The 18,621-nt window shown below is 32.4% G+C and overlaps 1 protein-coding gene across 1 annotated transcript; it reads right to left on the bottom strand.

Moving 5' to 3' along the window:
- Window positions 1-223: 223 nt before the first annotated feature.
- On the bottom strand, window positions 224-15,379 carry LOC148610324 (membrane-associated tyrosine- and threonine-specific cdc2-inhibitory kinase-like). The gene is made up of 16 exons (XM_088542774.1): window positions 15,160-15,379; window positions 14,274-14,409; window positions 13,577-13,674; window positions 12,904-12,986; window positions 12,023-12,148; window positions 11,230-11,305; window positions 9,139-9,261; window positions 7,961-8,055; window positions 7,568-7,674; window positions 6,497-6,600; window positions 6,003-6,044; window positions 5,363-5,540; window positions 4,243-4,348; window positions 3,780-3,884; window positions 2,300-2,444; window positions 224-1,741 (listed from the first exon to the last, which is right to left on the bottom strand). The coding sequence occupies exons 1-16, from the start codon at window positions 15,256-15,258 to the stop codon at window positions 1,712-1,714; spliced, it is 1,653 nt and encodes a 550-aa protein (XP_088398900.1). The 5' UTR covers window positions 15,259-15,379; the 3' UTR covers window positions 224-1,711.
- Window positions 15,380-18,621: the final 3,242 nt, after the last annotated feature.

Raw genomic sequence — 18,621 nt, 5'->3', positions numbered from 1 at the left:
GATGGTAAAATTTAAATTGAAATGGTAAAATTTAAAACATTTCGGATAACAGATATCCTTCCTCAGCATAAAACTCATAAAACTATATGAGCATAAAACTCACAAAACGTAACGAGCATAAAACTCACAAAGTTCAAGATCAAAACAGATTCAGAAGCTGAATAGCATGCGCTGAGGGTGATTGTACCTTTATCAAAGGCTCACACATATATATACAATAGAATCAAGTTGTTTCTTTTTTTTATTATATCACATATTTTTAACATCTTATTGAGAACACAAAGTGGTCTGCCCTTATGGTGATATAACACAAAAAATTACAATATACTATAAACAGCGCTCCTGTTATTAACTGTTGAATGATGCATGTGAGAGAAAACAGCCAACAAACTAATAAGTTACAGTAATATATTTAACTGAAGGAAATAGAGCTGATCTTCAATTAATTGAATGGCAATTACATTGGGTAGTTGACTTGACAATTAACAAAGGGCTTTAAACCTATGCATTCATAAGTATTTTAATCTAAGTTTGATAGAAAGTAAAATCTTCGTCAATTGTCCAGTTAACTACTAAATTAGTTCAACAGGTCATGGTCACTTAAGAAAAAAATACTTACAATAAACTATTTTTGTCATTTATGGTTTCTATTATGAAGATCATTAATGATCAAATATTCTATGAAATTACAAACACTTAAATGGTTACATCTTTAAATCCAAGCCTTTTTTTCAACAGAAATACAATAGTATTATCCCCTAATTCTTGAAAGAGACCAATTAAATATTGCTATTCTGAAACAATTCCAATGATGAAGTCATAAATAAATACTGCACATTACAAAAGTGTTCCCAAAACTTTAAAGAAAAAAAATACAATAAAATAAAATAATTAATTTTAACAATGTGGGATTTCTTTGATAAATAATAAAATCTGGAAAGTTTTCTATGAAACACAAAAACTAGCACTATCTTGGCTCATAACAGACCTAACAAAAAATAACATGGAAAAACTTGTTTCCAGGAAATAACTATTATCCAAAAAAAATCATAATGCATACATATACAAGTTGAAGTTACATCATGACTTGTAATTAACTGAATTGTCCTTTAAAAAACACAAAATACATATACCTTTTTTTCTCTGCAACAAATCTTGATTATATGTACAACATATCAACAAAAGTAACAAAGTTTAACAACACAGCACAAGTATTTACAAAATTCAGCACTTTTTTTATACATGAAAATGTGACTCAGCAGTGACAGAGGATATAATTTGATAAACATAATATGGCTTCGCTTAACACATGGTTTAAAAGATATAAACTTCGACCTTAACATCAATGATTTCACACAAACACTGAAGAAGCTTTGATTGCTCAAACTCACTTCATTTTTTTTTATATAAAAAGAGGTTCATACTGAACTATTAACATGCTGCAAATAATATACAATCTAACAAAGTTACAATTCACAGGCAGTGTACATTGCAGTAATAAGTAATCGCCTAGATGTATTCATATGTAATGCCTAACAGATAAGCACAATGGTTTACAAAAAAATATCAGGAACTACTTGGCAGATTTTGCCCATGTATATCGAAGAACAAATGGCAAAGAGTCCCTACAGTATTGCTCCACAACAGTATTAGAGTCCTATACTGCAAGGTTTAATGTTCCACAATAAAAAAAGAACACATTGTGGTGAAACTAATCCTCATCTGAAGCAGCATCAAACATCTGTACAAACAAAAAATGTTAAAAGATCAGAATAAGAATGTTACATACTGTGAAAGTACTTTAATTCATGGATACAAATTTTTATGAATTAGGAAAGAAACACAAGTTTGTGGCTTCTTAAATTTGTGGTTTTGAGGTTTTTAGTGTACACATCAAAGGAAATATCCTTTTCATTGGGAACCAAATTTCGTGGTTTTGCTCATCCACAAATACCACAAAAATTGATATCCCACAAACAATAGTACTTCCACAGTAGGAATAAGATGCAAGTAAGAAATAGGAAGTATTGCCAATATTCTGTATTTAAACTACAGTTAAGAGCAAAAACGATGACCATAAATCACTGTAGTAAATTTCAGAGTAAAAGTAATTGCAAAGCACCACAAACTTTTTGGAAAATGAATTGTTTCTCTGAATTTTTGGATCAAGTTTGCCTCTTATTACCAATTGATGAAACTTATTTATCTGGATAGATTGTCAAAATTCATGATTCACAATACTGGTAAAATGGAATGCTCATTAATCTCTGAGCTCAAGACACTGACAAATAAAACTTACATCCATGAGGTTTCTAGGTCCAATACAGGGTTTTGCTGGTTCCTGAGTGTCTAACTGTCCATGGTTACTGCTGTTCATGGTAGGTGTGGTACACCTTTCTTCTTCAAAACTGGTTTCAAAACTGGTGTTAGGACTAGACATTTTCCTGAAATTCAAAATAATTGAGTGCCAGTCCATTTGAAATTCAGATACTGCCAATGGTAATCTGATTCATGGTGTCGACAAACCAACCGAAAAAATGATCTTTTTTTTTTCAGTCTATATATGCTGTTTTTTTTACATTACAATAATCATTTCGATATTCAGACCTGCACTATTGAGAAAAGCATACATTCATCTCCCACTAAAATCAACCAAATCAAGAACAATAACTCTTGCAAAGTACCTATTTCACGTACAATCTATACGATTTTTATCTCAGAAGAACAGCAACTAAATGAATAAAGAACTGCACTTTAAGCGAATGACACGTCCTTTGCCCTTTTAACTTGTCCTTATGGTTTTAATGAATTTATATGATCAACTAGAAATATTAGGAGACCTGTCAAATACCCTCCCCCTCCAAAAAAAAAAGTAATACATTTCTATCTTGTTCAAAACACACTTTTCTAACAAGGTTACCAAGTACCTTTTACATATATTAGTCTATCATCATAACAAATGGTCCATTTTCAACAATTTCTCAATGAATAAATTCCCTTGGTGGTTTCCGCCTTTTTTAAAGAGCATAACACGGAAACGTAAAAATTTGACATTTATACAAAAGGAGCTTACTTCAATAGATATGAACAATTCACCAAAGTTCCATAAAAGTTAGTTAAAGTCTTTTTGAGTAATTGTGTTAAAACTTGAAAATCCCCCTTTTTTTAAGTATCAAAATTCATAACATGGAAATGATCATTTTAAATTTATAAAAATCAAAAGAGAACTTACTACAATAGATATGAATAATTCACCAAAGTTCCATAAAAGTTGGGGACAGCATTTTCAAATTATTGAAAAAATCCCCCTTTTTTAAGTATAAAAATTCATTACACGGAAACAAAAAATCTGAAATTTGTAAAAAATGAAAGGGAGCATACGTCAATAGATATAGACAATTCACAAAAGTTTCATTAAAGTAGTAGAAAAGTGTTTTTGAGTTTTTGCCCGAAAACTTGAAAATCCCCCTTTTTTTTAAGTAAAAAAATTCATAACACGAAAAAGAAAAATCCAACATTTATAAAAATCGAAATAAAAGTGAGTTTGACGTATTTCTGACATGAATGAAACCACTTCTTACAATTTAGTGAACTCAAATCCAAAAAATTCAGAATTGGTTATCAATGTCATTTTGTTTGGAATTAATTGAATGTGGACTGATCAAAGTTTATGATGTCACAATACCAAATTAAGTTATACAAAATAACTTGGTTTGTTCAAAGAGAACCAACCAATCAGAGAGATTGTTACATATTAAGAAATTAAGTTATAAACATACCTTGTCCTACCAGGAAGAACTGGGGAAGAGCTCATCGGTGATGATAAGAAGTTCAAAGGTCGGTGACGAAGGGCTGGTGTTGTAAAAGCCTGCCGTGGAACTGGTCTGTAAAGAGACCAAAACATTATACATCAGAACTTTTTCAAGAAATTGATGGACCTACATCAAATCAATTTAGATTTTCAATGATTAACTGCATGTATTAGTCATAAGTCACAAGTGTAAAACACCAGGCTGGTAGAAATTAAATTGGACTAGTGAAAAGATACTATAGGCTAATCACATTTGTTTCATCGCATTCCCTGTATCAATTATATAACAATATTTGTGGTCTGATGTTCATCTTAAAACCATTGTTTGATTGTCTTTGGATAACATACAAGTTAATATATACACATGAACAAGTTACAGTCAACAAAATAGCACTTGGTTTCCACTTAAATGCTTAGTATATCTAACTTACCTTGGAGGAATAAATTCTGCTGAGAAACCATCACTTGATGAAGAACTGTCTAGTGGAGCACCGACTGAGTTATTATATATACTTATTTCATCATCAAAACATTCATCTAAAAAGATTAACCAAAAAATTAAAACATGAAAAAGACACATATAGCAGTTTTTAAATTTGACTATTGGTTTTTAAATATAGTACAGTAAAAATGCATTTCAACTTATTTTTCACCACTTAAGGAATGTTTCCAATTTCTGAATAGATTATAGGAAATAACCTGGGTTTGTGGCATTTAAAATTTATAAACTAGTGTTAACTGGTTGCAACCAATTTCAATTTTCCATAGAAACAAATCCTTAATTATCACTTACTCTTTAATGAAGAATACTTTTCTAAACCACAGGTTCCAAAAAAGTAATACCACAAGAAAAACTAAATAAATTTTCAACAATATTTCAGAAGTTAGTTCAATTCAAAAATACCAATCATATGAATATTGCAAATTTCAGTATGCTGTACATATTTTTAAGAGTAACCTCTCATCAGCAGTATTAGAACCAAATACATAGGAAGTTCAAGAAGGAGGTCCAAGAAATTTTATCGTAAAAAATAGTTGCATTTCAAAAGCGAGACCAATTCAGTAATTTGCTATGAAACTGAATACAATTTTGGTAAGAATGTACTATGAGAATTGTTTGACTGCTAAGCTATGCCCATTGCACTTGGAACAATTGAATTGCATGCTCCCACTTGTCAACTTTATACATGTGAAATCCTAATCTGGATTATCTCCCTTCCTAAAACTTTACATTTCCTACATAAGGATTATCTCCCTTCCTAAAACTTTTACATTTCATACATAACTACATATGATATCCAACCTATATGAAATCAATTTCAATGATTAAGGAGGTGTAGATAAGACATGATTTTGTTCATTGTCAAAACTGTTACTTTTGACACTGAAATCTCAGATAAAAAACTATAAATTTTTATCTAAATAGGAAAAAAACATGCCTGAGGATACATGATCTGGAAATTCTAATGTAACCCCCCTGTGCAAAGTAAGTATTTTCTTTTTAAAGGGTAAAACCCTGGGGAGAACACTCTAACAACTACAAGTACCCACCATCAGAAATACTGTGATCCAATGGATACCCTGAGCTATGGCTGGTATTACCACTATTATGGCTACTTGTACTAGGCACTTTTCTCTCACGGAATTTCTTCACAGGATAAACAAACACACTGGTGATCATGAACACAAATTGGAGGAGACGAAAGAACAAGGCTTTAATTGAATTGACCTAAAAGTACACAGGTAGATTTTAAATGTTTAAACATAAGCCTAAAAAATAAGTAAAACAAATAAGTTTTTTTTTCATGGGTGAAAAAATATGTTTCTTTGTTGCAAAATGATTAATTTGGATTTTTGCCAACCCCTCGAATACATCATATGTATGCATAAGGAGGAATAACCTAAAAATTTTGGTATAATAATTCCCATTTTCATTATTAACAGTGAAATTGAAAAAAAAAACATTGTATAAAATAATTCTTTACATTTTCTTCCAGGAGATATTAAAAAATCAGGCCATAAATCTGTAAATGTGATGTGTTTAATAGATATGCTTAACCTGTTGTTGTTATATACAATGCTTATAATGTGAAAAGTGCTTTCCTCTGTTGGTCACAATGGACTACAGAATACAAGTCCTAATCAATGATAGATATCAAATGAAAAGTCCAGAACTCAAAAGTTAACTTACAGCACTTTTCATCATGTATTCTCTTCTTCTTCTTTTCCACATCTATAAAACAGAATAAAATAATAAAAATAATTGCTTAAAACATATGATAAACCCCTACCCATCTTTTTAAATGCTTCAAGTAAAAACTGTAACTTGAAAAAAAAACAAAAACAAAAACAGAAAACAATGAAAAAACAAAAACGAGCGTCTATCTATAAATATTCTACTGAAAGATTACGACAATATATCAAAAGTATTTACGTGTTATCCTTAACATGTCCGTTCAAAAGGATTTTTTTATTTGAGGTAAACAATAAAAGCATAATTAATAAAATCTCGAAACAGGAAGTTTGGGTCAAGCAGAACTGACACTAGTTGACAAGCAGGCATACTGTTCACAAGCTAAGTCTCATAACAAATATGAAATCTGTCTATACAAAAGGTTTGTTTTTGTAATTTTTAATTATATATTAAGAAAAACTCACAGCATATTTGAAATATAATACACTAACCTTTCGAACATATGGAAAAGCTAAAACTTGGTCTACTGTTGGTCGACTTCTGTGATCTGGATCCAACATTTGTCGAATTACATACTTTAAGTCAAATGATTTGTCTACAAAAAAGAGTTTTACCATTATCAAGCAATTCAAAATTTCAATGTTCCTATTTTATCTACAAAAAGCAGTAACTCTACCAATTAAAGAACTTAAGTGAGTGTACTCACATACCCAACACGTCCTAATGTTGGATACTCAAGTAAATTTGTTCGCAAGAGAAATACATGTAGAAGGACCCCAATAAAAAAAGGAATAAGAGTGTTTGTTTCAGGCTTTAGACCTTTATCTTCTAACTAAATTCTGTTACTCAGAATGGTAGTTTCAAACTCCAGACTGTAATTTCTTTGAGTTTTAGTTAATCCAAAATAAATATTATTGTAGTGGAACGAAACATACACTTGACCTGTAACTTATCATGGTGAATTTATATACTAAAAATCATGTCAATATCTGCAAGAATTTAGAAAAATAATCCGGAAAACTGTTATTTCTGTGAATTTTGCTAAGTTCAAGGTACATAATTTTGGCAAAAATCATCAGAGCAGAATGAAAATTAAACCTGACTTGTAACCTATCATGGTGAACTTAAATACCAAAAATCATATTAATATCTGCAAGCATTTAGAAAAAAATACAGAAAACCTTTTTTTCTGCAAATTTTGCTAAGTTCAAGGCCAGTAATTTCTGTAAAAATCATCAGAGCGGAACGAAATGTAAACTTAAACTGTAACTTATCAAGGTGAACTTACATACCAAAAATCATGTCAATATCTGCAAGCAGAAACTTGATGTAGAGCAGTGTTCTAAGAATTTTTCTAAAATTTAGGTTTTATGGGGAAATCCTAAATATATCAACTTAACTTAAATTCATTCTGAATTTCAAGTTTTCTAATTGCCCAAGAGAAAGTGGAATATAATAAACAACTTTCCCACACCAAAAATTAATTTGCCGCGGGTGATGGGAAAATGGAATCCTATAACACTGGAAGAGCAGTGTACACTAAAAGATAGACAAATAAATACCTCTCAAAAATTCCTCAGGTATAGTTCCAGATCTCAACAAATGCCAACCATCCCCTCCTCTTGGTAGGTCAAGGTCACCAGCTAACTCCAATGTGGTCATTCCAAGACTAGAAATAATATCAAATCTTACTTCATTTTGTTAGAATTCAACTTGCTGAGTATCAGGATGTGCCACAAGTTTCTCTACAGATATTTTCCAATTGAACAAATTTTCATACTTCATTAAGATTACAGATAGAATTACCTACTCCTACATCACCTTACAATGTGTTATTTATAATGAACCCTAGTTTTCTGTCTGAATGATTGACAACGTTTGACCTCCCAGTAATTTCTAAAATGGGGGCTGTATTTTTGCTGAATTAATTACTTTTCTATGAATTACAACAATACCTAAAAATATCTGCTGGTTTACCAAACTTGCCATCCATCAGTTCTGGGGCCATGTACTTGGGATCACCTTCCTGAGCTTCAGATAAGTCACTTCCCTGTAAAAAAATACCATATAGGTTAAAAAATACTGCTGCTGAAACCTGATGGCTTAATTTAGACCTTGAAGTCTCCTGTCTAGAGGGGTATATAAAAATTCTATAGGATAGTAGTTACCTTTTTGAATTTGATACTGACAATATCAAGTTGAAAATCTTGAAGAGCATGTCAGTATTAAAACTGTTCAGGTTATAAATATCTGATTTTGGCATTTTTATTCAATATTCATTTTTTTTTATTACTCTTGCAGCTGCAAAAATTTAAAAGTGTGAGTACACACTGTTGATGATGTCACAATCACTCCCAATGTTTTTGACGGATATTCAAAAATCTGTTCAAATATGAGAAAAATATTGATCAACAAGATTAGAGAAAAAAAAGTACAGATAACCAATAAACATGTATGTCAGATTTGTCTTTAGTTCTGTTATATCCTTTACTATTTTTCTGAGAAAAGATTTAATTATTCCATAAGCTCAAGAGAAATTTTCATTTTTAAAACGACCCGTGCAGGTCCGGGTGTCAAAAGAATAGGCCTGCAGCAGTGCTAAGCTTGTCGTAAAAGGTGACTAAATAGTGCTCAGAACCCTAGCCGGGGGCTAGGGCGCTCTGCCCACAGAGCAACTGGGATGTGTGCCCCAGGTGGTTGAATGGGGTACCCCTGGCGTGTTACATGCTGGGGTTGTCAGGCTATAATACGGAAAACCTGACCGCAAACCATAGTGGTGCACTGTGTTGGGAAAGATGCCACGTTCCTCGCACGTTAAAGAACCCTACTGTGGTATTCTCCTGGAGTAGGAACCATAGGGCTCTGCCACAGGAGGCTAAATTGCCCAACCCTACCCACCTCTCCCTATTTCTAGTGGCAATCAAAATTTGTCGACCCCATTGTCCTTGTGTCCCATCCCTTTTTCATTTCATCATCATTTCATGTTCATTTTATCATTAATTTCATGTTCATCATCTGAATATAGCTGAAATATTGCTGCTTGGACGTTAAACCCCAACAAACAAACAAACAAACATTTTTAAAACAGTAATTATCGAATTTGATGTTAGCAAGCACACAAAACTGAAATTACCTTAGAAACATCCAGTACCAGTCCAAAGTCTCCTAATTTACAGATATTGTCGTAAGATATAAATATATTTTCTGGTTTGATATCCATATGAACCAAGTTGTGGTCATGAAGATGCTTCACTGCCTGAAAAAAATCTAAATCATAATTTGACAGTTTTGCGATTGCCCTTCCTCAGCGATTGGGAAGGATTTTTTTATGATGGGACAATGGCCCCATCCCTGACAATTTCATGGGGCCATTTTAGATTTGAAGGGGCCATTTTGTTCACATGTAGGAGAAAATTTTGAATAAACGAGTAACGACTTTATTTGGATTTTCAATATTTTTTGTTTGATTTGAACAAGGCTTTAGGACATAAATGTCTTTCGTTTTAGAAGTCTGTTTTTTGTCTGTTTCCATGTTTGACCAGGAGGGAGTGCTTTTATCCTTTTAGGGGGAGGCATTTCCCTATGTTTGAATTTCGTGCCACCTTCAACTTGTAATGACCTTGATTTTATCTAATTACCATTTTTAAAGAAATTCAACGAACGATCGACATGGCTAACTTTATCATATTACGTAACATAAAAGATGCAAAAATTTCATCAAAATCGCGTAGGGTTTATCAAAATGTTTGATTGAAAATACTTAGAACATTTAAAAGCATTATTTTCAATATTAACCTTCAATGCAAGTTCATTTTATTTGTTTATTTTCTTTCGGTTTACGATCGTTTCATTTTGCCAAGGGATATCAACATTGGCCAATATCGAGACCCCAAATGCGGGAAATTGGTAATACAGTTCCGAGAATCGTACGACAACAATCAATTTCATTGGCTAAAGCCGCTTGTACAAATTTATCCTCCAATCAGATCGGTGATCTATTTTTAAAGTCTATTTTTAATCAGGGGAAAACCGCGATTTCATGTCATTTTAAAAATAATACAAAAGTTTATGACGCAAAACGGAACAGAACAGGAATAATACCGATCAATAAAAGAACTTTAAGGGCGCACTACGGCGCTTTCTGATTGTGCTTTGATGCGCCATTTTCGATACAAATGCGCAAATTGCGTATTGCGCATGGCCTCCCCAACCACTGCTTCCTTAAACAAAATTATACAACTAACAAATAAGACTTATAAACATTTCAAAGCCAGATACTTAATGTCAAACTTGTATTGTTTTTTTTTTCTAGTTTGTTTGGTTTTAGTTGTCTGGATTCAGTTTTTCAACTGCATCAAAAAAGAAAAACAGAATTGTGTCTTTCTAATAAAATTGATGCAAGGCAAAAAAATAATAGCCTTGTTTCCTGCCACCAGTGGGGAAAAAATGTTATTTTTCAAAAACAATTATACATGGAGCTAATGGGGAATTTGTCTGGACTTTAACAGTGCTTGAGCCAGAATGGCTGTTAAATGTTTAGGGTAGACACCAAAAAATTGGGTAGGTAAGGGTAGCAGGAAACAGACATATTATTTTTTACTCTTGACAGCAGTGTTTCTTAAACATTTATTTGACCATAGATTTGCATTGCTAGATATGAACATGTAATCATAATTCAAAGCTCACTATGTCATTCACATGTCTTTTGCATCTACTATGTGTTGTTTTTTTCCCCATCATTAAGGGGATATTAAGAACCTAACAACTTGGCAAGTACAAATTTCAAATTTTAATTAAATAATCGATCACTGGTTATGCTCCTTAAATTTGATTTATTTGTGGAATTTTCAGACACATATTGGTAAGATAAGATCGTTATTTAATTGTGCCAATTTTTTATGCCAAAGTACACGTTCTGTCTCATACATAGTTGAAATATAGAAATCTTGCACAGATAAAAATAGGGATTTTCTTGTCTCTTCAGTGAGAAATGGCTTTTTCTTCTTTTCATATGTCAATTAATGTTACACATGCAAGTTTACGAGAAATCTGGAACATTTTGGCCACACAGCTGAAACTTACATTTTCGTTATATTCTGTATATGTGGTTTTCACATGTATACTATACATGTATCTTACACTAAGAAAATCATTAATGTTTTTATAAATCTTGAACATGTATTTACAAATTTCTGTCAATAATTTTAAAAAATTTTAACTATACCATCAATAGATCTACTAAAAAGTTCCAAATGCCTTCTTCTAACATATCATGGTGCTGATCAGTGTACTCTGAAAAACTGAAAATGAAAAATAATACTTAAAATGAAAAAGAAATAATTATAATGACGTTATTCATTAAGAAATACATGTCGATGCATTCACCATCTTTTTTATTTGCCAGATATACATACGAGATATTTAATATACATAATGCATACAGATAAATATCGTATCGGTAACTCAGATTGTATTAAGCCCTAGTGCTACAGACGTAAAATAGTCAAAAGATACCCAGAAAATAATGATAGTACCTAAGTAGCACTTCAGCTAAGAATCATGCAAAATGTGATTCATAGGTAAAAAGCCTACATATATTTATTTTTATATTTTGTTTAAATTGCCATAGTAAACAGAAATTAACATTTGGTTTTTCATATAACCCATGTTCTAAGGAGATGAAACTTATATAAAATGCACTGTATGTGTCAAAATTAAGGGAGATAACGCTGTAAACGACACTCAAATTCAACAGAATCTATTGAATTTCAGTGTCGATTATCTTCTAAGAGCAGACAGATTGAAATGAATAACTACACACTTCATAATATATACCCATAAAACTTAATTACAAAGAATAAAAAACATGTAGCCTTTTTTGGGGTGTACCACATTTTTCTGATTTTGCATGATTCTTAAAGACTGATACTTAACATGATCAAATTAATCAAACAATTGTAAAGCTAAGGGATGGTTTAGATATATAGTGGAAAACTCTAATTAATATCAACACTAACCTTATTTTACAGAGTTCTGTTTGTATATAAAGTCTCTGTCTTTCCTCCCATGCCCTATAGAACGTCACACAGTTGGGATGAGGTGGCAGGGTCTCATGTTTGGCCACTTCTTCTAACTTTCGCCTCCTGTAAAAGAGCAACAAAAAATGAACTAGACTTATTTCATTAGTGACTTTGTTTCATCAGTAAAATAAGTTCCTATCATTATCATATCCAATGCACAATTGTATCTTATTTGTTCTTCCGGCAACTCAAAGAGATAAACGAAGATATATTTATCTCTTCTGGCAACTCAAACAGATAAACGAAGATATATTTACCTCTTCCGGCAACTCAAAGAGATAAATGAAGATATATTTATCCAAGTAAAACTGAATGCTCCAGTTCTGACAATTTCATTTGCATGTAAACGTTTTTTCTTTTATTTTATGTTTGAAAAGCAATACACAGAAATTAATAAAAGACGTCTACTCTTAGCAAGCATAACCTGACTCGTGAAACATCACTTATTAAGCTGATTATTCAATGAGAATAGTGTATTTAAGTGTTTTACACAGTAAATGAACATACTGTATTTGAAAGAACTTTTCTATGTAGTAATAACAAATCTTTCCAAATTATCATATCTGCCTGCAATTTTCCTTCTTTAAAAAGTTTTAATTAGCTTCATCTTACTGCACTTAATAATACAACAGTGTTAGTGATTAGAATACCCTAAACTAAAACAGTGAAAACGAAATACCACAGGACCAACAGACATGTCTGGTAAAAATGCCTTCAGTCTTGTAAATAAATATATTTTTTTTGCCCAAATAGAAGAAAAGTTCAAAATATGAGATTCGGCCTGGTAAACCAATTTAGCAAACACTGCTAAAACCTACCTGTCACTTTCACCCCTGAACCTTTCATGTGACCTTTTAACTGCGTACAATATCCCATCTTCTTTACTTTTCACTTTGTAAACCTATAACAAAACAACAGTTAATTATTTATGTATATTGTTGTCAAGTCATCCAGTTTTCACAAAAGTAAAAGAATGATTAACAGGTAAGCAAAATGGATAAAATATGTTTCAACATCTTCTTTCAATCATCTAGATAGACTTTCTAAAAAAAACAAACCTATTATTTATCTTCATGTACATGTATTTTGTTGAAAATTCCTTTAAAGTACCGAAAATCATATACTCAAAAATGTTTGAAATCATGCCATGAATTTAAAAATCTGAACTTACACAGAAACATAAAAAAGAACTTAGACTTTAAAATAGGAACTTGTTTCCAAGGTGTGCTGTCTTAAAAATATCAAAAGAGATTGAATAAGCAACAAGTCTATTCAAAACAATAAAAGCAGACAAAACACATACAAATTTCACAGAGCAGAGCACACTTAACAGATGTTAGATGCAGCATTTACAAAAATCAAGCATCCATGAAACATGCTGTAGCTTTGACAGTAGAGCATTTGACGAGTAAATGTTTTAATTCTGTGATTCCATGTCCCAGAACTATCCCTGTACATGTACTCTTGAGAACCTTAAATGAGATTTCTTACCTCTCCAAATGATCCCATTCCAATCTTACAGATACTCTCAAACTCTTGTTCAAAATACAAATTCCTGTCGTTGTCATTATCAACTCTGCCAAGGAATGCTCATTACTGGTCAAGGAAAATACAGTTATTCCATTTATACAATGTATACATACAAATGTATCTTCAGCATGTGATAAGCCCCTCTTTTTAAGCATGCTGTTATACTTAAAATGAATATTAATGAGTGATTAATGGCGATTTAAAAAGCAGTGCTCAATTTGGCCACCCCCCTCCCCACCCCGAAAAAAAATATGTAAGGTCCAGAGAAACAGATGTAAAGATGGTTTAAAAATTCAGTTATTACCACAACCTGAAAACTACACAAGTTAATTTTATCATTACATGTATGTGAATAAAGGTATATAAACAACTGATCTTAAGGATGATATACATATACATGTATATGTAGATTGTTTAAAGTGGTCAACATTTTGCATTATCAAGAAAGAGGCCATTGATGCCTTGGGTTCAATTACATGCATTAAGTTGTTTTTATTTTATCAAACTCTAGAAGAAATTTTCTGTATTGTCTTTTAAGTTAAACTGGTAAGACTATATGTGTCCAATATGTCATACAAAAGTTATGCGACAGATTCTGGCAGAAATTTTCAAATACTTTTACAGGTTGTCTACACTTCAGTGTGGACAAAAAGGATACAGCCATTGCTATCTTCACTCCTAAAGGAGATAATCTGTGCCCTTTGAACAGGTCTGTGGGGGAAAATACGGCTGACAGGAGGGGCGCTCTTTACTGGTGGTCTTGGAGGCAGAGAGTCCCTTGGTGTTCCTTTAGCCTGTATATAATTCATATGAAATCATCAGAATTGAATTTCATTTTGTATCATCGCAAAAATTATATTACATTATGCGTGTATGTAGTCTCCTTTTTGTTGATCATTAACTTTCAGAATAAATTTGAACTATATTACATTAACTGCCATAAGTTTTGAAAAATACAAACTAACTATGAATGTATTTACTTACTCCACGGAGCATTTCAATTGCTTCTCTAATTCCTTGATAATTCACACTTAATAAACAATACAGGCAACCTGTAAATTCTACCAGATTTCAAATTCACTCAATTAAAAAAATACATACATTTAATTTTCTGTGTATAATCACCCTTTCATATCTTAACAGTTGAAGGGTTGCAGCAAGGCCAAGACGGCAAGAGATTCTTGAAGTCTTACCAAAGAATGTGCCAATCAAATGTTGAACAATGTGTTACACTTACAAGAATGAAGCAATAAAAGAGGTCTTAAGTGTGTATACGGATTGAATTTGATTTGAGCAACATGTTTTTTAAGTTTGTTTATTTTTTTTATTAGGGTGGGAGCATGGGGGAAAAGGGGGACAGAGAAGTGGTTTAAAGAAATGTTCGTTGAATGTTCACACATCCATCATTTTACAATGCCAGCTCAACTGAATCAAGCGACACGAAATATCATGTACACTAAATGAAGAATTAGTCTAAAGCACGACACATGGTTGAAAAACCGGCTACAGTTTCAGGAAGAGAAAATTGTAAACAGTGACATTACCTTTTTGGTTGAAAAAGTTTGAGGCTCAGTAAAAAACCTCGGAGTGGGTCTTGGGCTGGAGAAAGCGTCCATAACACCCACTTTCCTAACCATAGTCATCTGACCTTGTCATTGCAACATAATGGTCAAATTTTCAAAAACTATGGTAATTCACTTCCATGTAAACAGCACACCAGTCATCAAAACATTTCGCGGTATTTTGGTCAATATATTTTGTAACGCCTCCTCTGATTGGTTTAAATGAACGGGAAACACAGTTAGAAATTATGTTCATCGTCGCTTCTGCAAGTTTGAAGAAAATTCGCTATAAACATATTAGATTTGGATTATGTTTGTTTTAATTGCAGTTTTATGTAGATCTAGTAATCATTTTTCTTTACGAAAGCAAGACTTATTCACAATTTTAACCAATCAAATTAAATTTGACTGTTGTCATTCGGACAAAAGATGGAATTTTGCCAAACTCTATAAATAGAAATTACGAGTACACTAAAACGCGTTACATTTGATGGAATGGAAAATCAAAGCAAATAAGCTATATTTTAAATCGGATCGTCCATCACAACAATATAACATAAGCTCTTAGGAGCTTTTATATCCGACATAAGGTACATAAATAGCTATAAAGTCCATTCATACATGGAAAATACATTGGCAAACTATAAGACAAACAATTTATGATATATTAAGAGAGACACAAACTTTTTTATTCAGAATTTTTACTTTTTTGGAGAGGTATGACTTGATGGTTTGCAAAAAAATCTTTTCGTTGCAGCCAAAAGTACATCTTTCTGAAAGAAAATACTTGTTTTCTGACTATTAGGTCCTTTCTGAAAAGGACCACAGTTTATAGAAGAGAATTAATCTAGGTCAGCTTGTCGTTTACCTTCACTTTCTGTTTGCATCATAGAGAATAAGAAGTGGTCATTTTTTTACCGTTCACAGCGGACGAGGATAATGTTATCATAGCCACACATGTAAACTTCATAAATGATGCTTATTAAATAAGTGGCGGAACCAGAAATTCCGAAAAGTGAGTCCATTCGTTTTCCGTATATATTAATACCATTTTATTTTCGAGCAGAAAGAAGCAATGCATTTCATCGGCACCCTTTGATCCGCGGCATATGGAAATGCTTCTTCCTACTTGTCAATGAAGATACATCGGAATTGAGACTTTGATTGGGAACCTGTTGATAATTGTTAAAAGTACACGTACTTTGTTTTGTTATCAATTTCTGCATAAGCAATTCAATCTGCATAAATGCGCATTACTAAGGTTATTTATTTGACACAGGATAAGAATTTGACCTGAATGGAAGTATATGTAATCAATTTTTAGCCCCTTATTCTTATAAAATACCTCCATAATCAATCCCAGCCTTCCTTTGGGGTATGGCACCTTGTGGTATAATTTTAAAAGGATGGAAGTAAACTTCCCTTTTACTGAAGTTATTATCCAGAAACCAGAAAAATACTGCTTCTGACAGCTTTTTTGGCACGAGTTCTTACTAGCTCGAGTATAAACCCTTTAAATCAGTCCCAGCTAGTCTTCTTTTTGTGATATGGCATTTTTTATACAATACCAAGGAAATCCATGCACTCAATTTATTGTCCGGACATACAGAAGATGCCTGTAAACTTCGGGGCCCTTTTTGGTCCTGAATTCAATTAAAAGAAGTCCCTATTCAAAAAATCAATACTAGCTTTCCTTTGGTGATTTGGCACCCTGTAATAAAATCTCAAAATCGATGCATCAGCTAATACGGTAGTCAAGTTAAATCTGTGTGTACATATTTAGGAAGATGCCTTTTTCTGGCCCCACTTGTTGGCCTCTAATTTCTAAAATGTTCCAGTCCTATCCCCCAAAATCAAAATTAGTCTGGCCATGGTAGTATAGAACATGTGGAACGTACAGTATGATAGCTGCTGGAGTTATATGGTTAAATTCTATAAAAGGCTTGATATTGACCCATTTTAGTCTATATAATTCTAAACCAGTTCGGGTCGATCAAAACCCCAAAATTAATACCATCCTCTTTTGTGGTTCGGAACCTTGTTCTAAATTTTATAAAAATCAATAAACTAATATTCATATTATCGCATGAAAACCAAGTACGAATGACGACGACAGCACGGACGACGGCGCCCGTGAACTTGTTGTGTATGTGTAAGGTGTGGTGAATGGTGAAGGCCATAAAAGCACCACTAATACCTTTAGTTTAAATGCAAACAATGCTCTATATTGGCTATAAAAATGTCATTGACTCATTGGATATGAATAGTCTTTTGTGCGTAGTCATAGTAGTTTTAAAAAATAAAATCACGGAAACTCCAATTTATCATTGTTTTACCATGGGCTAGCTATTTATGTCGCATTGTTTAACCCCGACCCCTTTTACCACGGCTGTGGTCTAAAGAGCTTGAAGCACGCTATATTAGATATCTTGATTGTGTTTTATTTGCATTGATGACTATTCCGGGTACGTGTCTGTGCACAATCACTTGAGTAAAATGCAAATCACGAATCGAGACTGTTCGATCGTGTATGGAGGCTTGGATGTGGGGATTTATTAATTTTAAAGTAATTTTTGGTCTGATTTCGAAGTTTTGTTAAGTTCTGTGTTTTTAAGTAAAAAAAAAAATAGTTCGAAATAAAGATAAATGCATCTTACGCCCTGTCAAAGAGTCTCCCTAAAGATATTTTAAATAAATGTTTTCAAAAAAAAAAAAACCTAAAACAGAGCATGCTTGGCTGACATACTTCAAATCAAAGTGCTGAGGCAATGATTCCAGGCAGATTTTTAATAATGAACATAATCAGCTGCTGTAGTTAAGCAGAAAAGATCCTTCAAAAACGTCTTGTTATTAAAGGAAAAAAACATTTTTTATTTCCAATATTTGATCTTGTGAAAAAAAAACATGACTACTTGAAATGAGACCATAGTGGTCAAGAAAGAAATTTTTGCATATACAGTGGGCGCAACGTGGATTTTCATTTCTCACCTAAACCCCGTTGAGGCGGAGTTGCGTTGAGAATTTGGCCTCCGCGGCAATCACCCTTTCGCGGTTGAGTCGCGGCTGTGTGCCGGTGATGTGATAGCGTTGAGAAATGATTTATCGTTTGAAAAAATCTTTTTAACGTAATATCAATGTAATAATTAAAAAACTGTTCGTTAATATAGATTAATTGTACTTACGTTTCACCTCAACTTACTTATTTACTTAGTTTAAACTTGATTGAGGTTAATTTTTACCCGTTTAGCATAATCACGATGTTTCTTAATTGTTAATTTTACCCTGCAGGTGTTCTAATTACATGATAATTATTTCCAAATTCGAAATTAACACGGCATTTAACATCACATTCAAACATTCGTACCGTTAATTGACTTATCGCTATTAAACATGTGCCACATTTTCAAAAGTTTCGAAAAGCGTAATAGAATGTAAAACACAAAA

Source organism: Perna viridis, chromosome 8 (assembly GCF_037379345.1).
Source record: "Perna viridis isolate PV_CMFRI_1.1 ecotype Kerala chromosome 8, ASM3737934v1, whole genome shotgun sequence".
NCBI lineage: Eukaryota > Metazoa > Mollusca > Bivalvia > Mytilida > Mytilidae > Perna > Perna viridis.
This window is presented reverse-complemented; position numbering and strand designations above follow the sequence as displayed.

Excerpts from the sequence above, each read along its gene's own strand:
- LOC148610324 (XM_088542774.1), bottom strand. The coding sequence starts at position 15,258 with ATGACTATGGTTAGGAAAGTGGGTGTTATGGACGCTTTCTCCAGCCCA. Across the intron at positions 11,306-12,022 it reads ACAGAACTCTGTAAAATAAG|TTTTTCAGAGTACACTGATC; the intron begins GTTAGTGTTGAT and ends TTTCATTTTCAG. Across the intron at positions 8,056-9,138 it reads TGGTACTGGATGTTTCTAAG|GGAAGTGACTTATCTGAAGC; the intron begins GTAATTTCAGTT and ends ATTTTTTTACAG.